Source organism: Narcine bancroftii, chromosome 9, assembly GCF_036971445.1.
Source record: "Narcine bancroftii isolate sNarBan1 chromosome 9, sNarBan1.hap1, whole genome shotgun sequence".
Classification (NCBI taxonomy): domain Eukaryota; kingdom Metazoa; phylum Chordata; class Chondrichthyes; order Torpediniformes; family Narcinidae; genus Narcine; species Narcine bancroftii.
In genome coordinates this window covers 10,132,155-10,157,477 of record NC_091477.1, presented here as the reverse complement: position 1 = coordinate 10,157,477, position 25,323 = coordinate 10,132,155, and the positions used below count along the sequence as shown (strand labels likewise).

The window sequence follows — 25,323 nt, the reverse complement described above, 5'->3', positions numbered from 1 at the left end:
AACACAAAAATATGCAAACACCGTGGTTGAAGTAAAAGCACAATGCTGGAGAATGTCAGCTGAACAAACAGTGTACTTTAAGTTGCAAAGATAAAGATACATCAACAAAGGAGCATAATCGGGCTTGAGGTAAGGTGACGCAATGTAGGCTGGCGTTCGAACAAAATGGTGGGTGAAGGGGCAGGTGGTCGATAAGGGAGGGAGGGGCACATCATCAAGCAGGGGGAGGGGGGTAGCTCTGTCAATGGAGAGGAAAGGGGATGGAGAGCTGGAAGATGACAAAGGGAAAGGGAAGGGAAGGAGAACCGGGAGAAGGCTAGCAGAAACCAGGAAAGTCAATGTTAATGCCATCCGGAAAATTGGGTGTTGCTGCCCCAATTTGCGGGTGGAGGAGTAACACAATTTTCTGTCAGGTCACTCTCCAACTGGACGGCATTAACATCGACTTTTCTGGTTTCTGCTAACCTACTCTCTGTTCTCCCTCCCTTCCAATTCCCTCATCTTTCCTTCAGCTCTCCACTTCTATCCCTCTCTATTCACAGGGCCATCCCCCCTCCTTTTGTTTGCTGGTGTGCCCTCCCTCCCTTAACCACCTATTACCTCCTGCCTGTGGGACCGTGCTCCACCCCCTTCCCCTCCCCTTTCCCATTTTGGGTGCCTGTCTATATTTTGTCAAACCTTGATGAAGTCCTCTCGCCCAAAACATTGGTGATGTATCTTTACTAGGAAAAGTACTCAGTTTGACCATCAATGAAGTAGAACTGATTTCAAAGTGGTTGGCAGACAAATATCACCAAAAGTTAAAAAAAAAAACACACTGGAAATATTCAGCCATCAGCCAGCACCTCTGGAAAGAGACGGCCAACATTCCAGTTTGTGACCTTTTTCATTAGTCACTGACTGAAACATTAACTCTACAGATGTCGCTCGACTTCCTTTGAACTACATCCCAATTTATAACAAATCGGCTGGTCATGTCATCATTGTGTATTACTCGTTCTGAGGTTTGGAAGGAATTTGGATTCTCAAAGGGAGAACTTGCCACCTACGATCAATGGTGCATTCCACAAGCGTGCTGAGGAAACTCTGCAGGTCACACCGAGGTCACGCCCAGGCCTGAAACGTCGATTACTCTTATGGATGCTACGTGATCTACCGAGTTTCTCCAGTGTACTGCCCTCGACCCCAGCATCTGCAGACATTCTTGATAAACTTACAATCAATACCTTGCCGATCATAGATTTTTTAAAAAAAATCTGACATCGTAATCTGAATGCAAGTCTGCTGGAGATCTTAAAAGTTAGAATGAGAAGGACAACAGTGATTGCAAAACTCTTCTCATGAAAATTCTTGTTAAAGTAGAAAGGCCTTGCAAGGGTGAGGAGGGGAACTAGTGAAGTGTGCAGAATGTCGGATTCATGCAACTGCATCCATTTGGGGGACTTGGTCTCCAAAGTGCACTCTTTTCTGATTGATGTCAAGAGGAAGAAAGAACGAATGTAATGTGGTTAGTCTGATATTTTCATTTGCTATTTTCCCCAAAGCTGTCCTCTCTAGGTTGCTTCGCCCAGGAGTTAAAACTTGTTGACACTGAGAATGAATTAACTTCATATACACAGTGGACCACTGATAGAAGATACCACAAGGAGTTCTCCCCCACCCCCACCCCCCGAATGAATATTGTTGTAGGCTTAGGTTTGAAAGGAGATGTAACCGAATGAAAATAATGCTGAGATGAAAGGGTTAATGGAATGCAGAGGTGATGAGCAGTCAAAAGGTGAAAAATCAAATCTCGACACTTTGCTTTTCCTGATAAAAGAAGGGAAGGAAGTAATCAGGGATAAAGGAATGGTCCACAAGTTCACTCCACCTCTGTCAATCCACATGGCCTCTTGAATTCTTGTCCTCTCTCATGGATCCATTTATTGGAAACTGAATGAAACACAAGAGTGGTTACAGAGCTGACATACATGCTAATATAACACAGTAAACCAAATCATTTTCTATGTAGCCCTTGTGGAGAAACAGAAACTTCTTCACTCCTCCAGTCTAACCTTAGTTGGGATCTCATTTCTTCAAGTAACAGCTGATGAGGCTAACAATATTTGAGGAGAACACCATTTCCAATCGATCCTTCCCTTCACCCATGAAGGACATTGATTCATACAATTCAAGAGGTTTTATTATTGGCCAGAATCAGCTTCTAACATCTTGTGAATAAAATTTTTTAAAAACATTTTTAAAAAATTTAATTCAGGACTTCATCCATTTTTATGACTCCACATGTAGATTATGATACCGATCCTTAAGGGGACTTGCTGTCTCCCTCACTAGTATTTTGCTCTTACAGAATCTTTAAGATTCTCCTATAATGTCAGCCAGGGATATCTCATGGCCTCTTTGTGCCCTGCTAGTCTTCTTCTTAAATGCACTCCTTACACTCTTCAATGTTCCCTCGTTTCTTTCTTTCAATATTTAGGTAACTTTGCAATGATAAAATCTCATGAATTATATGAATCAATGTCCTTCGTGGGTGAAAGGAGGGATCGATTGGGAATGGCATTCGCCTCAAATATTGTTTCCACCCACCCTCCAAATGTATAGGGTTATAGCATCCCATCAACATTTCTCATCTATTTTTACTAAAGAATAAGGACATGGAAGCTTGTGAGTTCAGGATAAGGACCTGTGATATCCTGGACCATATCAACATTACAAAGAAGGGTGTTGGAGATCTTGAAACGCATGAAGGTGGATGAATCCCTTGAGCCCAGGATACTACTGGAATCAAGGGAGGAGAATGTTGGGGTCTTGGAATAGATTTTTAAACCTTTGTTAACTACAGCCGACACTGATCCTTTACTTGAGAAGGACGGTAGGGACAAGCCAGAGAACAACTGCCTCGTACACCTTATATCAGGGTGGTAAAGTTATTGGAAGGAATTCTGAAGGGCTGATTTATTTTCATTTTGAAAGGCTGGGAAGGATAGTCAGCATGACTTTGCACATGTCTCACAATCTTAGCCGTGCTACAACTTAATTCTCAGACGGAGAACATTTAATTCCAATCCCAAGCTTGATACTGCTGAAGATTTGTGAAATTCAGTTTGGAAAGCAGTTGAGACTTGTATGTGTGTCGGACTTGATAAGAGAGGGCCGGTTTTCTCGCTGGCAGTGGTAAGCCAAGTCTGGCAGCTTGAGGAGCACTTTTACTGATGCCAGCTGCTTAACTTTTTAAACTAAAATTCTTCAAATTGTCAGTGTTCGCTTTGAATCATGTTTTCTGCAGTGTTACGCTCAAAGTTGGAGTGGTACAGTCTGGAAGCAGGCCCTTCAGCCCACTTTGTCAATGCAAGACAGATTCTTGAATGAGCAGGGCATGGATAGATATGGAATTAATGCAGGTACATGGCATTCGTAATGGATAGACATGATGGCTTGCAATGAAAAAGTGGGCTGAAGGGCCCGTTTCTTTTTTTTTCCATTCTTTTTATTAAACATATGAGAGTAAACAATACATGAGAATGGAGAATTGAATAGTAGAGGCAGAAACATCACCATATAACATATTGAACAATATTATCCCTTTCTCCTCAATTTGTAATATTCAATAAAGAGAAATAAATGATTAAAACCCCCATCTAACCTACCAAAAGAACCAACAAAAAAAAATATAGGCTGGGCAGCCTAAACTGAGAGTTCACTACAACAGATCAATATAAACTATTTATCTGGTCCTTGCCTATATATAAAAAAACCCACAGTAATCAAGAACAGTCTGGAAGGTGAAGTCGAAATAGAGATTAACTGATATGAAAATAGTTTCTAAAAGGATGCCAAGATATCAAAAGAGCAACTTCTAATTTTTTTCAAACTTGAAGTACCTGTTTCCATGCTGTACAACTCCAACTCTGAGCGCATCAACAATAGCTACGTGGTTATCAGGAGCAAAGATCGGATGGGTAAGACATGTTAGAAGAAGGAAACCAAACCACTATTTTATAGAGAGCTGACAGAGCGCAAATGGCCATGAGGTGACAGAAAAGAAGCTTCAAAGACTCCTGAAGAGTTTCCACAATGACACAGATCGCTAGAAACAATGTGGGCTGTTGGGTGTATGCAAATTATGGTTTGAAATGATGAAGCTGGGGAGGAGAGGAAAAGAAAATCAAGAACCCCCATTGATCCTAAGGTGACCCTCCATCTTTATCATCTGTGTGTAAGGAACCTTCGAGTCCAGATTGGTCTAATCAGCCAATTTTGAGCACATTGTAACATGAGAGAGTAGAAGACGTGGGCTTAATCAAGAATGAGTGACGAACAACAACAAAGGCAGAATGCAGTTCAAGGACCTTACCCCATTTACTTCCTACTAATACTGGGCAGGCCGCGTGCCTTGTCCTATAATCACCTTCTCCACTTCTGAAAAGGTTATACCAAAAGACTGCTGTTCGCTGGAAAATATACACAAAACATCCTTTTAATGATGTCATTTATTCGGTTCCACCATTCTGTCCTAAAGTTATCAACTTGGAATGTTTCCTGTTTCTCTCTCCACAGATGAACTCACTGACAATTCTACCCTACCTGTCCCCACTGACACTGTCAACGAGAAAATAAAATTATTCTCTGGACCTGGATCTTGTGAAAGTGAAAACATCAACAATACTGCAGTGCTTTTGGGTGGCCTTGCTGTGATCACAGCCATCACTTTTGGTACTGAATAGATGAAGGCAAATTACAGGCGATCCAAGATTAAGAACACACTGAAATCTTGGTTTGCTGGTTGAGTTTTATAAAAGAAAAATTCTGTAACAATGACCAATTTAACAAAAGGGGCCATATCAGGCTTAAAACAAAAGCAGAGAAGGAATTTCATTGTTATCAGTAATCGAAAAATGATTAATGCAAGGATGATTTCTTGCAGGGTTGATTGGTCCGCTGAATAATATATTTCTCACATCGTCCAGAAATACAAACAGTAATTGCCGATCAAAAATAAGTTCGCTTACCTTCTTTGGATATATGGCAGCTCCGAAGTCAGGAAATACCGTGGCTCCACCTGATGGAACATCACTCATCTGGCAGAGAGAATTGCAAACAGATTCATTAATGTTTGGCCAGGATTTTATTTAGAAAGGGTGCTTTCATGTTAAATTAATACAGCTGGAACAATGGAAATTGAGTTGGAAGCAATAATTCTCATGCTTAATGCAACATATCCTAGTAATTACGTGGAGTGAAGCTACAATTTAATGTGACCATCATAATGCATTAGATAACACAGACAAAGCAATAGATAGCGAGATGGCAGTAATGTGCCAGGACCCAGCACACTGATGGCATAATGAAGAGAGCACAGTTACTTCCTCGGGAGTTTGCGGACGTTTGTTGTGACATTGAAAACCATGGCAAATTTCTACACATGTGCGGTGGAAAGAGTGCATCACAGGGACACCAATACCCCCGAGTGTAAAGTCCTGCAAAAAGGTAGTGGACATAGCCCAGACCATCACAGGCAAAACCCTCCCTGCCCTTGAGATCATCTGCAGGGAATGTTGTCGTCAGAGGGCAGCAGCAATCATTGAGAATCCACATCACTCACCACATGCTCTGTTCGCGCTGTTACCATCAGGAAAGCGGTCTAGGTGCCATAAGACTCGCACCACCAGGTTCAGGAACAGTTGCTCCCCCTCCACCATCAGACTCCTCAACAACAAACTCAATCAGGGACTCATTTAAGGGCTTACTTTTGCACTCTTTTTTTAAATTTCTCTCTGTATTGGACAGTCAGTTTGCTTACATTTCTTTATTGGTTTACGTGTGTACATGAAGTACAGTTTTTTTTGCATGACCAATAAGTGGTAATTTTGCATTGCCCGCACAAAAAAGAATCTCAGGATTATATGTGATGTATGTAATCTGACAATAAATCTGAAATTTAATCTAAATAATTGATTGAAAGGGACATAATTCAACCGACTGCTTTTGAATACTCAACCTAAAAAGGCCTTCAAATTGTATTTGACACTTTGATATAGGCTCATGCCTGACTTGCCTTATCTTTCTCTTTTAGATGTGGATCAACTTTCAACATGCTGCTTTTTCTATCGTCACATTGTACCGCGAGGTAGAAATTTGTCCCTGGTCCTTCCTGATAGAAATTTGTCCCTGGTCCTTCCTGATAGAAATTTGTCCCTGGTCCTTCCTGATAAACAGGTAGCACCTCAGTTCACATCAAAGGCTTTCTGCACCTGTTGTTGAGTTAAATTGAAAATCATGAAAAACCGATCATTGGAAGGTTGTTTGCTGATTGACATCAAAGCAATTGGTGGCCAAATGATTCCTGCCTTTTTCCCCAATGATTTACTTCTCGCATCATCTTTTATGGGTTCATTTAGAGCTTCTCCTGTGTCTAAACTGGTTCTTTTCAGTTGGATGTCAATAAAGGGTTCACAGGTAGTCCACGTGAGGTGCTAGTGCCTGATATGCATCCCTGAAGGGTGTGGGCGTGCTTGCCTTCTCTGTGAGTTATTTTACTTGGCCACTCAAGTCTTTTGCACCGTTTGACGAAATCACGACTCATCCTATTGCAACACCATTCTCGTCTACCTGCAGTGACCTTCCTCCTCTTCGCTTATCAAAGATGTATTTAACTTAGAGACTGAGCCTCCATGCCTCAAAAAGTCTCACAGCCCAAAAAGAGAGAGAACTTCTGCCTTAATTGGACGACTCCTGTTTAAACTGTGGTGTCTAGATTCCCAATTTTACACAAATATCCTCTCCACATCCATCCTATCAAGCCCTTCACCATCCTGCAAGTCTCAAGTAGGTTACTGTTCCAAACTTCAGTGGACAAAAGCTTAACATGCCCTCATAGATCATGATACACATTTATCCTTTTCTGAGCTTGCTTCCAAAGCATTTAATTTTTTCTTTAAATTAGGGGACCAATACTGTACAAAATACTCCATATAAAATCTAACCAATGCCTTCTATAATTGAACCATAACCTACTTACTTTTGTACTTCATTCACTTTGTAATAAACAACAATGTTCTGGCTTGTATGCCTGCATATGAAGACAGCTATATCCCTCTACATCCAGAAATCTTATAACCTCTTATCATACAGATGTGTCTTTTTGCTTTCCTACCAACATGCACTATTTCTCTGCCAGAGCTCTGTCCATTCTCTTAACCTACCTAATATCCTTGATAGCATTGCCACTTCCACAACTGACTTTCCTACTTTGTGTGATGAGCCATTTAGCCAGAATATGACCATACCTTTTTCCAAGACATTAACACAAAGTATAAAAAACTGAAGGCTCTGGATTGATCTCTGTGGCACGCCTCATCTCACCAACGAGGAAGTAGTCGTATTCTCAGATTCGTTTTGTCAGTATCCATTCACATCATTAAAGTTCGATCTTAAATGGTAAGCTTTTTTTATTTCAGCACCTTTATCAAATGGCTCCTGGAAATCTCCTGAAATTCTCTGGTTCTTCCCTTTCTCCCCAACACATTCATTCAAAAGACTCCAATAAGTTGGTCTATATTAATGCCCACCACGACTAGAGAGTCCTGCTACCCATTAAACACATCTGTGAGCATAGAATTGACACATCCTCAAGTCCGACTCTCCCAAGCCCCATAAAAATAAAACCGACAGCAAATATAACAAGCACAACGCAAAGTCATCAGTAACATATCAGAACCTCTTTGTTGAATTCAATAAGAAGTCTTTTGAAAAATAATTAGTTTAATTATTTTGAAAAATAACTATTTATTTCAAACACTGCGTGTAAAAGGTGAAAATCAGATGTTTTAAAAATGCTTCTTATTTTTGGAGGCATGGCACAAAGAACTCACTCTTGAGTCGCCAAAAAAGATCCCGGTTAACACAACCAGACAACAAAGCTCTAGGGATTTCACAGAAAAATTGAACAGTAACAAATCTGAAGGCTGAAAGGACATCATATTCCTTGCGAGGCCTCTCCATTCAGCAGAAGACGACGGTTCTTGGATCAGGCCCCGGGGAGGGGGATATTAACCTGCAAAAATTTGTCAAGATGCTGGAGAAAGTGTTTTATGGGCAACATCTCCAATTTAAGTAGGTTTGCCACTGACGTCGAAGAGATTTCCCGAATGCTTTAGATCAGTCATTTGCATTGGGGGTGGGGGCGGGGGGGGTCATATAGCCCCTCGTGGAGGCTACATCACATCTAAGGGACAGGGGGAGGGTGGCACGGACTGAAATCATAAATTTTTTTTGTTATTTCTATAATTGGTTGGAGAGAAGTATGGAAGAAACCAATTAAACTCGTCTACTTCACAGGGAAAAGGTTGCATAAACCTTGTGCAGAATCCTTAGGCAGCCATAGCCAAAAAATAGGTTGAGACTGGCTGCTTTACATTACAATGTGAAGAATCTACTCTTCTTCAAGCCCGAGTTAAAAGTAAAACTCTCACAATATGAAGTTCTCATGTCAAAAACTATTAGCTCATTTGCTCAATTTTTTTTTCAGATCGTCCACAGAACATTTCCTGCCTTTATTTCCATCATTGCTGCTTGCCTTCACGTCCCCCTTGACTCAAAGATAGCATTGACATTTAAGAAGGTTCAATATCTTCACAAATATCATCAAACAAACCCAAAGAATCAGTAAAGAGGTCAAATAAGAATTGGCTTATGATAAATTGCATAGCATTTGGTAAATCACGAAAATCTGCGGACACTGTGGTTGAAGTACGACGCTGGGAGAATGATGCTAGTCAAATAGTGTACTTTATATTGCAAAGATAAAGATACATAACCAATGTTTCGGGCTTGAGCCCTTCATCAACATATGAACAAATGTTGGCAGGTGCTCGAACAAAATGGTGGGAGGGGTGGTGGGAGGAGCATGGTCCCAAAGGCAAGAGGTAATAGGCGGATAAGGGAGGAGGGGGGAGGAAACACCAGCAAGCAGGGGGAGAAGGGATCGCTCCTATGAATGGAGAGGGAAGGGGGTGGAGCGCTGGAGGAAAGAAAGCAAAAGGAAAAGGACGGGAGAACGGAGAGTAGATAGCAGAAACCGGAGAAATCAATATTAACGCCATCTGGTTGGAGAGTGCCCAGATGGAATATAAAGTGCTGCTACTCCAATTTATGGGTGGTATTGGTGGGACAGTACATGAGGTCATGGACAGACATGTCAGCATGGGAGTGGGACATGGAATTGAAGTGGCACGTTATCTGGCAAATAATCAGAAATGACCACAAAAGCATTTAAAAATAGAAACTGTCGAAACTCGGAGAGAACAAATATCACAGCTTGCGGATACCAATCACCAAATGCCTTCAACCCCATTTGCTTTCATGGATTTTAATGTTTGCCACCTCTACTCAGGATCCGTCTCAGAGTATTACAGTACAGAAACAAGCCTTTTGGCCCAACTTGTCCACATCTCTGATGCCCACCAGAGCTGCGGCTGTTTGCTTCCTAACTCATTAAACCTTTCCTATCCATGTATCTGTTTAAACATAAATTAAAATGCCATAATTGCACTCCATTCTGCTACTTCCTCTGGCACCTTGTTCCACATACCCATCGCCCTCAGTAAGAAGTTAAACAAGAAAGGCTGCAGATGCTGGGCTCACGTGCAATACGCAAAAGTGCTGATGGAACTCAGGTCACGCAGCATCCACAGGAAGTAAAGGGTAACCAACGCTTTGGCCCTGGCCCCTTAATCAGATGATAAGTCTCTGTTCCAGTCCCTCAAGGACAAGTACATCCTTGACTTTGTGCATAATAATAAGGTGGATTAACTAAAGCTATGGACTTTCACATGGTCTTCCCTTTTCACCCATTTGAATCTCTCAGTATAAAGGCTAACATAACATTCTTCCTGTTTTCAAAGTCTAATCCAATTTGTTTCACTTCTTTAATTTCCCTGCAATTTTCTTACCAAAATGTTTACTCAATTTTCTCGATAATCGTCTTGACTAAAATGTTGGCAGGAAGATTCCAATTCCAACACTTTTCCCATTAAAATGTTTTGCCATTTGATTCTGCTGTCAGTTTTAAACTTGAACCCCAAATCTTTCAGCCATCAGAATATATTCTCCTTACATATTCCAAGCACAACATGACTTTGAACACCTCTGTTACATTGCTTCCTGGTCTTCTCTATTTTAAGCAGCTTCTGTAAACCACTCACACACAACTGTAAACCCTTCGTCTCTGAAGCAAATATTTTTGGTGCACTTGGCAGCCACCACCTAACATCAAACAGCTCGAACAAAGATTCAATACAACACCGCCTGACTTGCATTGCCAGCTCAGTTGTACCAGTGGAAAATACGCTTCCTTGCAAAGTGGACACTGCTAAGACTCAATCATCTGTATCATTCATCCTCATGTTCTCCAAATTTCAGTTATGAGGATGTTTGATTCTTGAATACGAGCCCTCAGAGGATTTAGTGCAGAGTTGGAACTGATTCCTAAGGAAGAAAGTTTCTTAACTGCAATTAAATAAAAATAATTAGGCACATTTGCATCATGAAAATGTGTAATTCAGTTTGCAGATGACACAATGGTAGTTGGCCTCATCAGTCACAGCAATGAGTCACACTACAGAGAAAGAAAATCTCGTGAAATGGTCTGAGTCTCAACTTGGACAAGACAAAGGAGATGATCGTGGACTTCAGGAGGACCAGGAATGACCACCCTCCACTGCAAATCAACAACTCTGTAGTAGAGTGGAGAGCACCAAGTTCCCTGGAGTTCACTTAACTAGTGACCTATCGTGGACACTCACTATTGTCTCACTTGTCAGGAAGGCACAGCAGTGACTGCACTTCCTGAGAAGACTAAACCAGCTACCATTATTTCAACCTTCCACAGGAGTGCTATTGAGAGCATCCTGGCTGGCTGCTTCACCATGTGGTATGGTGGCTGCACAGAAATGGATCAGGGAGATCAATTCACAGAGTGACAGAGAGGATCACCAGAGTCTCCCTCCCTCCTACTATTGACCTGATCTGGAGGGATCGTTGTTTGAAGCAGGCGTGCAAAATTACTGAGGACCCCTTCTACCCTGCACACATCTTTCAGCTGCTTCCCTTTGAGAAAGAGATGCAGGATGATCAGAGCCAGCATCATCAGGCTGAGGAACTGCTCACACTAACCATCTGAGACTCTCATATGCCCAAAACAATATTTATTTATTTGTATGAATGAAATATTTGTCCTGGATATGTATTGTTTGTCTCTATGTGTGTTATGTCTGGTTGCGTGTCTACATATTTTGCACTGAGGACCAGTGAACCCTGTTTTGTCAGATCGTACTTGCACAATCAGATGACCATAACTTGACAACTTGAATTCAGTTCTTCAGCATCATGTTATCAGCTCAGAGCATTTTTTGTCATCGAGTTATGCAGGATGGAAAGAGTCTCATGTCGAGGCTATGTTGTAGCTCTTATATTGTGTTCAGTTCTGGTTCCCTCATAACAGGAAAGATATGGAAGGTTTGGAAAGGGTCCAGAGGAAATTTATCAGAATACTGCCCAAATTAGATGACTTGTCTTACTAGGAATGAAAATCTGGGGCTTTTCTCTTTGAAGCAATGGAGGAACTTAAAATTGCATAAGCACATAGATAGAGGAGGCAGCCACCACCTTTACCCCAGGGTAGCAATAGCCAATACCAAAGGACATCTGCTTAAAGTGAGTTTAGGGGAGATGTCAGAGGTTGTTTTTTTAAAATTTTGCAGAGTGGTGGGTACCTGGATTGCTCTGCTCAGGGTAGTGTTTGAAACTGATACAAAAACATTCAAGAGACTCTTAGATGGGAAGTGTTATGGACCCTGGACTATTTTAGTTTGGATCAGGGACTGAACTGAACCCCCAGTGGGAAAGAGGATTGTGCACTGCTGTGAAGTGCTAAAGCGGCACTGGGTAAACTGACAGCGGCGTGGGAAGCACTGAAGCACTGCTGGTAGAAATGACAGCTGTCAGAAGCACGACAGTCATGCATCGGAGGCCGAGTTGCAGAGAGTGTGCCCGCTGTAGTCAATCTCTCTCCACCTATCAGGAGAGCTGAAGTTAAGTGCTGGGGCAGTTGAAGAGCCCAGCGAGCTGAGTTTTGAACAGGTTAGACCATTGGTTGGAGGGCAGTCAGTCAGATGGTCGGTCTGTGTGTGTGTGCACGCATGCTCATCCAGCAGCTTCAGCAAACAAGAGGCTGAGTTGCTTCATTCACGGGTGTTAGCACTACCGTCTGGAACTGTCTTGTCAGTGGGCTCACCCAGCAGATTCAGTGGGTGAAAGGAGACTGAGCTACTTTGTCCGCAGGTGCCAGCACTGTTGTCCTGACAGCAGTTTCACTCTGATTGTGTGTGTGTGTGTGTGTGTGTGTGTGTGTGTGTGTGTGTGTGTGTGTGTGTGTGTGTGTACACACAATAGTTTGGCACAGACAAGAAGAGCCAAATGTATACAAGTGTGTGTGTGTGTGTGTGTGTGTGTGTGTGTGTGTGTGTGTGTGTGTGTATGTTTGTGTGCTCTACCTGGGCTTCCTCCCCTTCTAAGAGGAGGACTTTGTATGACGAGCCACGAGTCACTTGACGACCCAAGACAGGGTGTTTAGAGGGGAAGACTTGTGTGACAGAAGGTCACTTGTAAACCCTAAAGTGGACTTTGGAGGTGTGAACCTCAAGTAGTAACTAGGAGGTCACAGGGTGAAAATTCCTGCGTGAAGAAATCAAAGATGGTCGTTGCACATTCAAAACTCATAAATCTAATGATCGCAAGTCAACAGTGATCACGACCATCTGTCTCCATGTCCAACTAAAAGACCAGCGTGCTACTAAACAAAGAATCTCAAGCCTGGAGACCAGACTCTGCCAGCTGTTCCTTTTCGACTGACGGACTGAGGTTTTGTTTGGGAGTTTTCTTTTGGGGCATTTTGGGCTTGGATTGTAATGGTCTGGGTCCTTTTCCACATAGACATTGTAAATATCTGTTGTTAGAGTTGTCAGGTGTTAAGTATATTGAGGTAATTCTGTTATTGTTAATTTATGTTAAATTTAACCCATCTGTTTATGCACATCTCAATGGCTGCTGGTGACAAATCAAACACAATAAAAATAGTGGGTTATTCTGTGAAGGAAGGAATGGTTAGTTTCTATGGGTCAGAAAAACATTATGGGCAAAAGAGCCTGTACTGTGCTGAATTGTTCTGTGGTGGATGTTGACCAGCTGCTGATGGTCAACAAGGAACTGAAATCCAGTAATTCACGCGGAAAGGGTGGCTCCACGTGGATATTAATCGAGTTCCCTCACATTAATACAAGAGAGACCTGTAACAGGGAAGGAGTCCCTTCAGCCTATCATGTCTGTGCCTGCAATCAAGTCCCAAACAATACCAATCTCAGTTGCCAGCACTTGATCCCTAGCCTTCTGTACCATGGCGTTTCAAGAGCTCCTCTACATCCTTCTCAAGCACGGTGAGACCATCTGAAGTAAATCACGAAAATCTGTAGACACCATGATTGAAGTTAAAAAAAACATACAAAATGCTGGAGAAGCTCAACAGGTCAAACAGTGTCCTTTATGTAACAAAGGTGGAGATACAGAACCGACGTTTCGGGCTTGAGCCCTTCATCAAGGCATGAGAGAATGCCAGCAGGCATCCAAACGAAAGGGTAGGGGGGAGGGGTGGACCATTTCAAGGTTCAAGGATCCTTCTATAGTAACGTAATAATACATTAAGACTGTACTTCTGCCTTGCCGTAAGGCAGATAAAGAGTTGCCATTAGTATTGCCTGGCACCCCTTTCAGCAAGAAAGACTGAGAAGAAATAGAAAAAACCCTTCAGAGTCACTGGGTGTCCATGGATTAACCATATGTCATGGCTGAAGTTTGCCACAAAGCCTACATCTGATATCTTTATCATTCATTGTCTTTTTTTGTTACATCCATTGAATCAGCAAAGTGTCAATTGAAGATGTGGGCAAAACTATCAACAGCTGCTAAATCTGCAATTTGATTTTAATCAGTGCCCCTGATCAGCCAGTTTTAACACCAGCCAAGGCATCATCAGTCATTCTGATAGTTTTGCAGAATGTGTACCAGCACGAATTTTGCAAGTGGTGATATTTAACTTCCAGGAAAAGCAACAAAAGGCTGTTATTAATCTGTTCATCTAAAATTATATGCAAAATAATCAGTTGCTTCTTAAAATTCTTGTAAATTTGTTGGTTCAGCATTGTTGATCAAAGAATACATAAAACGTGCAAAAAGGGAAGTGAGGCCTGCACTGAAGGAAAATGGGAAGAGGAACAGGTGAAAGGGGCTGCTTGCATATCAGGCAAAGATCAGTGAGGATAAATAGCCAGGAAATCAGGCTCACAGAGCCATCAGATGGGAGCATGATGTGGTGTGTATGGATGGGCTAAAATGAACAATTTCTCCATTTTGTAATGGGGAATTTATACACGAGCAGGCCATTTTGATTTGAGATTTATGAACAAATTTCCAGACACATTTATACTTTGCTCCTGTTTTGCCACATGCAATTATTCACCTTTTACACAGCCTCTTCAAGGCGGGAATATTGCGCCACGTCGTTCTGTATAAAAGGTATGGACATGGAATGGGGAGGGGGGTCATTGTAGTCTCATCTTTAAACCAGCAGCGGAGGTAGTCACAGCACTGAATCGATATCTTGTGTAAAAAGGGCGGGCCGTCACACTAGACGCCGACGCCATTGTATTACTTGTCTTGCCTCTTTTGCTTCCGGAATGCCGGCATGCTTTGTAAAATGACGCAATTGGGCAGCATTACGCCAGCATTGTTTGGTTCAGTGGAATAAGGCAAAGCCAGCTGAATGACAGGTCTTCTTTACAGCAGTATTGCAGGATCTGTTGTTAAAAGGCCAACAGTCAGAACTATGGGAGATAAAAGGCGCCCACATAGCAATGCAGATAAACATTACGGATTGTTGCACAAAGGTCACATTCAAAACTAGCTTTAGCTCTCCAACTTCCATGTAATGTTTTTCATACCCTCGGTTGCATGGACTTTCTCTGGACTGAAAGGTTTCCTGTCTTGAACTATTAACTGTTCTCTCTCCACAAGCTGCTGAGTGTTTCCATTTTTAAAATTTGACTGCAGTAGTATCCCTCAAATAGCATTGGGATGAATGGCCAAATAACTTATTTTGTAGTAAATGGAGAGGAGATGCAAGTCAGTCAGCAGAGCCTTCCAAAATTCTCACAGTCTTCTCATTGGGAGCTTTTGCCTGACTTAATTCACTGATGACAAGCTGAGGAGAATTGAAATTAAAAAATGACAAACCTTGGAAATCAGATTGTGTGGTAACTGAGAAAGACTGTGGTTCTATCCAGAATAAACTTTATATTAGTGATTATTTCTGAGTGAAATAGTAAAAATGGACGGGGCTGATTTATTTCTAATGGCTGAATGGTTCACGTAATGCCTATTTCTGCCGATACTAATATAAATGTTCTACACCTCAACAGTCTCACTAAAATTACCAGCATCTCCAGCTGGTTTGCTCCTTGCGATTTAAACAAACACTCTAGTTCCTGAGGTAAAGTGACTGGGCGGCTTCAGAACTGACAGCAGGCTGGTCAACAAAGTTCACAGTGTGGACCACAAGAAATGGATGCCTTGGTAGTAATCCAGCAGGCACTACACCACTTCCTTAATGGCCATGAATGGCCACTTGCATAAACATAGGTACTTACGATAAGGAGCACCCATCTACAAATTATTTGGTTCCTGAGTCTCGAGGCACAACATTCCATCTGAACCCTGCAGATGAACAATGCAGTTGCAGGTTCAGGCTTTCCAAAGACTTTTGTTGAGTAATGAGAAGGCTTGTTGGAAGTCTTCTGGCCATGCTTGTGCTTGAATGGCTTTTTCCATGGTGATCATAGGATCATTCAGAGTGGCCACGGTCAATTTGTTGCTCACTTTTGCATCAGTGAGATCACAAGTCACTGCATTTAGATAAATTATTCCACCCATAGTGATTTTGTGAGAAGAAAGTGAAAAGTAACACTTGAAACATTGAGAAATTCTGGCTTCTTATGAATCAGGCAGTCACTTACTGCACTTGAGTGCTTTTGAGGTTCAATAATGTTGATCTAATAATGAACAGAAAAGGTTTCTACTCCTTTTGCAGTATGATTCAATTCACATGAAGGATTTCCTGATGGTGAATGTTGCTTGCAGGAAGCACAAATAACTCTTTCAATGCAAAGGAGTCGGCACTGCTGGATAACATCAGCATTGCTTTGAGTCATGGATTAAGATCAAGGGCTTCCCTGTATTTCCCCAGCTACACCTCCCAGTAACATTTGCAATCACATCAGCTGAGATACAAGAGTGGCGCTCAGATAAGAGAAAATATCAGAGCTCTCATCCGTTGCCTGAATTCATCCAGATGTCCAGACTTATGTACCAAACAGATGTGGAACACTCATCTAAATGAATCTCCCTTGCCCAATTTCATCCAGATGCACATAGCAAACATGGAAAATACACTATTCAATGTTTGGAGCCCAATGATTCAGCAACGACAACAGTCGCCTCCAGAGGGGGAAGAACCGAAACTTAGATCCCGAAGAACTGTGAGGCAAAGCATGAAAAGCAGCAGTAGTCAAATCAGAAAAAAGAAAAAGATTTACAGCGCACCTCCCCTGCTAGGCATCTGAAGCTGCATCTCCTATTTCATCACAGGAGATAAGGTTGCCTGTACAGGTCATAATTGAGACATCTCTATCAAGAGCCTCCTGGCCGGCTGCATCACAATGTGGTACAGTTGCTGCAGAGAAATGGATCGGAGGTCTATCTATAGGACCATAAGAGTGGCAAAGAGGATCACTGGAGTCTCTCCTTCTACCCCCCACCCCCACCTGCTTGAACAACCAGGATTGTTGTGTGATGAGGGCGCGCATAATCATTGAGGACCTCTTCCACTCTGCACACAGCTCCCATGGGGAAAGAGATTCAGCACCATCAGGTTGAGGAGCAGCTTCCTCCAATGGGCAATGAGAATACTAAACAACTGAGGAACTACTCACACTAACCATCCAAATTCTTATATTCATGAAGCAATATTTATTTCTATGCATGAATACTTATCCTGCATGTCCATTGTTTACCTGTATGCGTGTTTTGTCTGGATTTGTGTTTGTGTGTATTGCACCGAGGACCAGAGAACGCTGTTTCATCAGGTTGCACTTGTGCCATCAGATGACAAAAAATTTGACTTTATGCAGGAAGCCTGCAAAATTTTAAGAAAGAGGCAAAACCAAAAAAAAACCTCTCCACACTCCAATCATTACCATTAAGATTCTACACCAATTGTCAGGTGGCCAAGCCCAGACGACACATCGCAATCACTTCCAAGTAGCTTTGCAAGCCTATCCTGCATGAATCGCAACACCTTATTGAATGAATCGCTGATCTAATTTCTAAAATATGTTGCTCCAAATATTTACTCTGATGCATCTGGCAAAGAAACAGAATGTGTTTCTCCACTGAGTGTAGATTCTCACACCGAGAGGAGACCAATGGAGACACTCCATGACGTCTTCTGGCTCCTGGAGTACATGACCTTCCTCAGGCTGTGTATGAAATTGACCAGGATGCATATCCCTTTAAGTGAAATCAGCAAGGTGTGTCCCTCTCAACTGCAGCCAGTCTCTGCTCTCCATTACATTGACAACTTTCAGTTCCCTGGGCTGGCCACCATGGACGTCCAGTCCTGGTATAGTTGCATTCCCATTAAAGAAGGACCCAAGGCTCTCTGTTTCTTCCTAGATAACAGACCAGGATGAAGCTTTCCATTCCAGGTCATTCCTGTCTGACTTTTTTGTGCACTGAACTTAACCCCAGCTTCTACAGAATTCTTATTTACAACCATCCAATTCTAGAATTGCCTACCTTGGGAATAAGACTGAGCATTCATCTAATCCATGCCCTCATGATTTTATAAACCTCTATAAAAGTCACCCCTCAATCTCCTATGCTCTAGAGCAGCCATTATTAACAGGGGCCATATGGCCAACTCTTGAGCGGCCAGACTGAAATACTAAAATATTTTTAATGTAGTCAATAGCAGAGAATTACAGAAGAAATCAATTAAATTTGACTGCTTCACAGGGTAGGGCTCTCAAACGTTGAGCAGTCCTGAAGGGGCCAAAGCCAAAAAAAGGTTGAGAATGGCTGCTCGAGAGAATAAAGACCCAGGCTAGACAACCTCTCCCTTTAACTCAAGCCCTCCATTCACCACAGCATCCTGATGAATCTTCTCTGAACCCCTCCCAAGTTATTGATGTCCTTCCTACAGCTGAGCAGGTAGAACTGCACACAGTAGTCCAAGTGTGATCACACCATTGCACAGTTGAATCACGATGGTCCAACATTTGTATTCACTATCCCACCCAATGAAAGTACACATGCCACTCACCTTCACCAATCTGTCCACCTGAGTGTTACTGTCAGGGAACTATGCACCTCTTGGTCTCTGTTCTACAATGTGCTTGAATCGTAAAAAGTTGGTTTGCAGGTGCAGCAGGTTACCAAGAAGGCAAGTGGAATGTCAGCCTTCATTATTAGAGGGACTGAATTTAGGAGCAAGGAGGTTATGCCGCAACTCTACAAGGTATTGGTGAGGCCGCATCTGAAGTACGGCATCTCTGGTCTCCTTACTTGTAGACGGATGTACTGGCTTTGGAGGAGGTGCAGAGGAGGTTCATCAAATTGATTCCAGAGATGAGGGGGTTAGCCTACTCGCTGGAATTTATAATAACGAGAGATTTTATAGAAAGGTATAAAATTATGAAAGGCATAGATAAGTAGGCAAGTTGTTTCTATTGGTGGGGGAGACTAGAACCAGCGGACATAGACTCAAGATTCAGGGTAGCGGATTTAGGAAAGAGATGAGGAGGAACTGCTTTTCCCAGAGGGTGGTGAATTGTTGGAATTTGCTGCCCATTGAAGCAGTGGAGGCGACCTCAGTAAATATATTTAAGACATGGTTGGATAGATTTTTACAGAATAGGAGAATTAAGGGATATGGGGAAAAGGCAGGTAAGTGGACATGAGTCTATCATCAAATCAGCCATGATTTCATTGAATGGAGGAGCAGGCTCAATAGGACAGATGGCCTATTCCACCTTCTATTTTTTTATGTTCTTGTGCAATACCCTCCAGGGCTTTGCCAATTACTGTTTAGGTGGTTTGATTGCTCAAAGTGCAGGACCTCACAGAGTATTGTGGTTTTCTTAAATTAAACAGATTCAAATGATTAGTAAATGCCAAAACTGGTGGAGCAGTAGACAGTGAGCAAGGATATAATAGTTTACATCAGGATCTAGGATCAGTAGGGAAGGTCGGCCAAGGAGTGGCAAAAATGGATTGGAAGTATGGATATAAAGGCTTGCAAGTCAAACCAAATGAGGGAAAATGGGATTAATCCAGAATGCCAACTAGGTTGGCATAGCCAAAATGGGCTGAAGGGCCACTTCTATATTTTATGATCACGTTTACCTGCCCCAAATTGTAAAGTACACTGAAACGAAATGTGGGCTGTATATGCACAAATGCATAGTTAGCCTTGGAAAGGTAGCCATGGGAATTTGGTGGTCCAAATGTGTACTAAGTTAATACCAAATGGGAAATACTACCACCACTATTGGATGAAATAAAGAAACAGATTTTCCATCTGCGAATCTGTCCTCCATGTATTTCAATGCAGACAATGCTTTCGAGAAAATAGAATGGGTAGGGAGATGGAGAAACTGCATGCATGTAACAGTGGTGATCAATTTGAAATGGACCGAAACAGGGACAGGCTCCCTTCTTGGTGTGACAAAGAATTGGTGGAAAAACTCAGCAAGTCAGACTGCAAGGTCAGTCAAAGTTTAGAAGAAACCCCTTATTGAGACTCTCGCTGTCTGACTTGCTGAGTTCCTCAAGCAAATTTTTTATCTGCTCAAGATTCCAGCATCTGCAGTTTTTGTGTTTTTTTTCTCGGTGTGCCTGTTACCTCACTTTGCACTGCATCCAGATGTTTCAAGATGTTCAAGCACAAAATGGGAGCATTTGTCCTTGCACTTGGTTCCCCTCGTGTTCAGAAGTACAAGTCATGAAGGCAAACTGGATAGATTTGACAGTAGGGATTAGCCGACATGCTGTACCATTCCACTCCCAAGCATCCTTCCTACCCAGCTGACAACCATGTATACTTACGTAATTTAAAAAAGTAGCAAGACGGTTTCCAGTGCCTAATTCTCTGAAAGCATCCTGTTCATCTTTCTATAAAATGAAATGAAAATCAATACACACACACACCAAAAGCTCGCATCACAGGCGAGCACTCAAGGGTACTTACATAATTTAAATACGTGGCTAGTCTATTCCCATCCGTCGCAAGGTTACGGTCGAATGGACGCTGCAACAGATTTTATTCAAAAAGTTTTATCCAAGAATTCTTGCTGTTCTTGTCAGCTGCATCCGTCTTAAAACTCTCATCAGAGAGATAAGTGAATTTTCGTCCAAATCTTTTGAAATGTCCCCAGGGATTTGCTATTAATATACAAAGCAAACAAAGACAAAAAGTTCCCCACCTTCCCCCCCACCCCCCTCCACTGATACACCCCCCTCCACAGGGCTCAGTAAGTGATGAGTAGATGTTAAGCAAGGAATAAATTTGGAGGAAATCAGAATTTAAAAAAAAACTTTGAGTGCAAATCAATCAATTCTCATGGAGATGCATTTCATTGCAACTTAGATGAGGATACATGCTGGTGACAAAGAATGCAATAGACAGTGGAATTTGGACCACGCATGTGAGACTCCATAGCAGAATAATAGGGGACAATTGCAGAGGCTGCTGAGAACATCAGGGTCCCCTATTTTATGCTGTGATGTACTCAGATAATGAACCATCGCAGATGGTTGGGTGCACTCATTTATTCTGGGTTAACATCTTTATTTCTTTTAAACAGAATTTCTTTTTCTTCCAATTAATTGGAATGTTTTAGAATGTTTGAACACCAGCACCATGACTGGATTAATGCTGGCCAATAGCCTACGATTTTATTAATCATCTGCAAGGAATGTAGACCAGAGAAAGAGGATGATAAACAGCTGGAAAGGAGACCACCAGACACCCAAAACTGCCTCTACAAATGCAATCTCCTGGCCTTCTGTTTTAAATCATCTTTCAAGCATGTGACAATAATGAAGGCAGCTGATCAGCATTCAGGCTTGATTCATAACACCTTATTTGATACAGAGATGGCCAAGGCGGACTTTACAAATCCCAGTAATCTCCTGCAATACAATAACATGATCTTTGTTTTTAAAAGAGCAGCTTATTTTCATGCTCCCTGGAGGTTTCCTGTACAGCTTAAATACACCAACTTGGACTAAATATTTCCTGGAATTCATCTCCCAGCCTGGAAACCACATAGACTGATAGTTTCTTGATTTATTACTTCCTTGCGATGAATCGAATTTAATAGAACAAGTTAGTTTACACGATACAATTCCATAGCCAGAGAGCTTAACTGAATGAAAAGGTGAGAGAGAGAGAGAGTGTGCAGCAATTAATTCAATTTGTTTTGGCAAAGACAACAAAGTGTTGAAAAGAAGTCTTTGCAAGGGGAAATAAAATATTTTTCAATTTATAAGGATGTTCAATTTAATTAGGAATTCTCATTCTGGAAAGGATGCACAGAAATTATTTGGGGTAGCAAGCACTTGCTAACCTTTGGGTTTTTGGTGACAGCTATGTTCTTTAGCCAGCTACATTCAATGACGGAAATAATACATTTAAGGGTAAAAGACATCGATGAGGGAAATGGGGGGGGGGGGGGTGCAGGTGAATAGGTATAAAGATAATGTAGAACTATTTAATAATGTCTGAGTTAGAGGACCACTTATGGCATTATTTAATGATACAGCTTTGATGTAGGGATAAACACTTACCTCTTGCTCCTACAACATGCTTTATCTTGCAATGGCGCTGTTTTAAGTTCTTAATTTCTTTTTAAAAATTAGACTTGGAGCACGGTAACAGGCCCTTTCGGCCCACGGGCCCATTCCGCCAAATTGATCTTCAACTCCGGTACATTTTGAAGGGTGGGAAGAAACCCACACAGACACAGGGAGAACGTAAAAAACTCCTTACAGACAGCAGAGGATTTGAACCCCGATCACTGGTGCTGTAACAGTGTTGCACTAACCACTACACTAACTGTGTCGTACTATAAGGTATATATAGTTTCCTAATATAGGAGTGGGTGACCACAAGTGCGTGAGAGGGATTTCTGTATTATAAACATCACTCAACATTATTCATAAATGGTATCAACCTAAACTGTGAAAATTTGATTTTAAAAGAGATTCTTGTCAATGAATAAACACTTCACTCACAATCAAGTAGCATTTAGCCTCAGTGGGAAGGTTTCTGAGGAGTGGTCTGGTTTCCCACCAGATATCAAAATAGATTAATTGGCCATTGTAAATGATGCCTTAATAGTGGTAAAGTGGCAAAATAATCAAAGAAGAGCTGTTGAGGATGGGAGTGGGCCACAGGAAACTGCAAGGAATAGGAGTAATGGTATTGCTCAGGTGGAATGAAACCAATGGCCTGATGGACTCCTTGCTTTGGTAAGAACAAATATAAGACAAACTCATCAGTTTAGATCGTTATCATTTGAGGTCAGCTTATATATTGGTTTAAATGGCAAGGATGACCTAAAAGTTCATCTGCAATCAGTGACAAAAAATATGCTGTACTCTTTAAAGTAATATCCTCTGTCGTCATTGCCAGAGCAGAGAGGTTGGCATAAGAATGAAGGGTATTTACTGTTTATAGAGAAAATTTTCTGGACAACGTTGCTTTGCTTTCAATTAAACTCTTCACACTGAATTGGGTCTTTCAGTTTCAGGAAATTGCTGCTCCATTAAAACACAAAAAGTACAAATAAACAGTCCTAACTACATGGAAAACTCAAATTGGTGGCTAGTTTTCTTTTGTTCTGCCTTTTTTAGTGTTTTTGTTCTTTCTTCCCTTTTTTTAATTAAAAAAACATCACATATTTCTGTATTTCCCAACTGCTAACCAGAGTAAATAAAATGTGTTCAACAGACATGCATCTGCTGTTTTCCATTGGAGGAAGTCCACACTAAGTGTGTTCCCCAAAGGTTTTAATCATGAATTTATGAGATCATCTTTTCTTTACCAAGCACTGAGTGGAGCAGTTGTTGGAACTGGATAAAAGTGGCAGTGAAATCTATTGAATATCGGCTACAAATTATCTGTGACGAAATCAACTTGTGTCCTTTGCCCCTCTTTCTTCTCATCCCACTCTCAATTGATTTATTTAGTTTTACATACTCTACCCGCTTGGTCCTGGGCATCTCGTCCTCTCGTGCAGTTTCTACAGGGAGGATAATGAAACCAGGAAATAGAGAGGAGCTCATCCAATGAGCACCATGAAATAGAAGATAGCCTGTTTCTGACTGAGGTAAATGCCATTTTCCACACGTTTACAAAGTTGCATCATCGAGCATCAAAGTGGCAGCTTTCAATTGGCCCGGGGCGGAAAGAATTTTTAAGGATCAGAGCTGGGAGGTAGGAGTAGGCAGGTGAAGGCTGTAGAAGTCAAATGGTTTTGGATGCAGACATTATATTGGGAAGCACAAGGCATTGCTAAGATAATAGAAGCAAAATTTCTGTAACAGCAGACAAGGCAGCATCTGTGGTAAGAGATACTACTGATGAAGCGCTCTTCACCAGAAACGCCAACTGCTTCCTCTTCCATAGATCTTCCCTGACCAGCGGGGGATTTCTATTTTTATTTCACATTTTCAGCATCTGCAGCTTTAGCGTTTGATTTACAGGCACAGCCATCAGGAGGTTCCTTTTTATTTGCTTGGCAATTTAACCACTGTTTTATTGGTTTGTTGTTAATCTCAATGATTGAAATTTCCCCTATTTCAAGGCTTACTCTTATGGAGTGACCTCGAAGAACTGACTGTTCATTCTGTTGTCAGTGGCAGGGAAACTCATGGAATCTATTATTAATTAAGTGGCAACCAGATTTTGAATAAAGAAGAACAGGATTTGGCATTGTCACCTTGATTTTTAAAGAAAATTATGTTTAATTAATGTGGCAGGTTTTTTTTTAAATAGCTTGCAACCAGTAGAATAAAGCATTTTGGTGTGTTTTTAACTACAATCACAGTGTCTGCAGACTTTTGTGTTTCACTTACTTGAATAAAAGCATTACCCTGGAGGGTATACAGAACATTCAGGAGGCCTTTGATAAGGTGCTGTGCAAGAGGATAACATATCGATATGGACTGGTCAATGTACAAGAAGAGAGTAGGGTTGTCTTTTTAGATTGAGGGGCTCTGACCACAAGAGTGCTGGGGCTCAGCTTTAAAGGATTTGGATCAGGCGATCGAGTGTAAAATATCCAAGCTTGATGGGTATACAAAGTTAGGAGGAAATGTGGGCAAGGATATACAAAAATATGAGGTCATTCACTTGGTTAGCAAAGGTAAAAATAAAGGAAAATGATTCCATTGTTGTCATGTAATACTACTTCCTTAACTTTAGACAAGGGCCATTTTCCCCTTTTTAAAAAAAATGATAAGAGATTGAAAAGTGCTGGTATAACTTTGCGATCTGGGTGTCCTTGTGGATGAATAACTAATATAACACCCAAATATAGCAGGCAATTGGGAAAACAAATGACATCTTGGGCTACATTACGAGAGGATTTCATTACAAGAGGAGGTAACTCATCCATCTATATGTGAGAATTAAAATCTGGAATGATGTGCTTAGGTTTGGAATGTTAACTTTGGAATGTTAATTTTGCGTAATGAAAGTTCACTAGGTTGAGTTTTGGGAAGAAGAGTTTGCATTGTGAAAATGGATTAAGCAGTCACTTATAAATTTAGAAGAATGAGAGGTGATCTCACTGAAAAATACTACAGGTACACAATCCTATATCCGGAACCCTTTGGAGATAGTGTGTTCCGAAATTCGGATTTTTCTGGATTTCAGAACAAAAGCCGGCTGCCCCAGATTTAAGCCCACCCGAATTGTGCTGCCGTACCCACCCCATTCCAGTGATGCTGGCATCTTTCTCCCCCTCGCCCATCCGAGTCGCGATGGCGTCTCTCTCCTCCTTGCCCATTCGAGTCACGCTGCCGTCTCCCCCCTCACCCGCCCAAGTTGCGCTGCCATCTCTCTCTCCGCTCACCCGCCCGAGTTGC

General features: G+C 41.7%; 1 protein-coding gene across 11 annotated transcripts in view; it reads right to left on the bottom strand.

The window, feature by feature from the left end:
- Positions 1-605: 605 nt before the first annotated feature.
- LOC138743180 (prolyl 4-hydroxylase subunit alpha-2-like) overlaps positions 606-25,323 on the bottom strand; it is a 100,679-nt gene continuing 75,961 nt past the window's right edge. For 6 of the 11 annotated variants that reach the window (XM_069898110.1, XM_069898111.1, XM_069898108.1 and 3 more), the window contains 5 exons: positions 20,417-20,476; positions 20,275-20,340; positions 5,013-5,081; positions 4,358-4,454; positions 607-1,932 (listed from right to left, as the gene is read on the bottom strand). In XM_069898110.1, coding sequence (XP_069754211.1) covers positions 1,862-1,932; positions 4,358-4,454; positions 5,013-5,081; positions 20,275-20,340; positions 20,417-20,476 — 363 coding nt within the window. In that variant the 3' untranslated portion in view covers positions 607-1,861. Of the gene's footprint in view, positions 1,933-4,357; positions 4,455-5,012; positions 5,082-20,274; positions 20,341-20,416; positions 20,477-25,323 lie in introns of all 11 variants that reach the window. The other 5 variants (XM_069898112.1, XM_069898114.1, XM_069898115.1 and 2 more) reach the window with 5 other exon arrangements.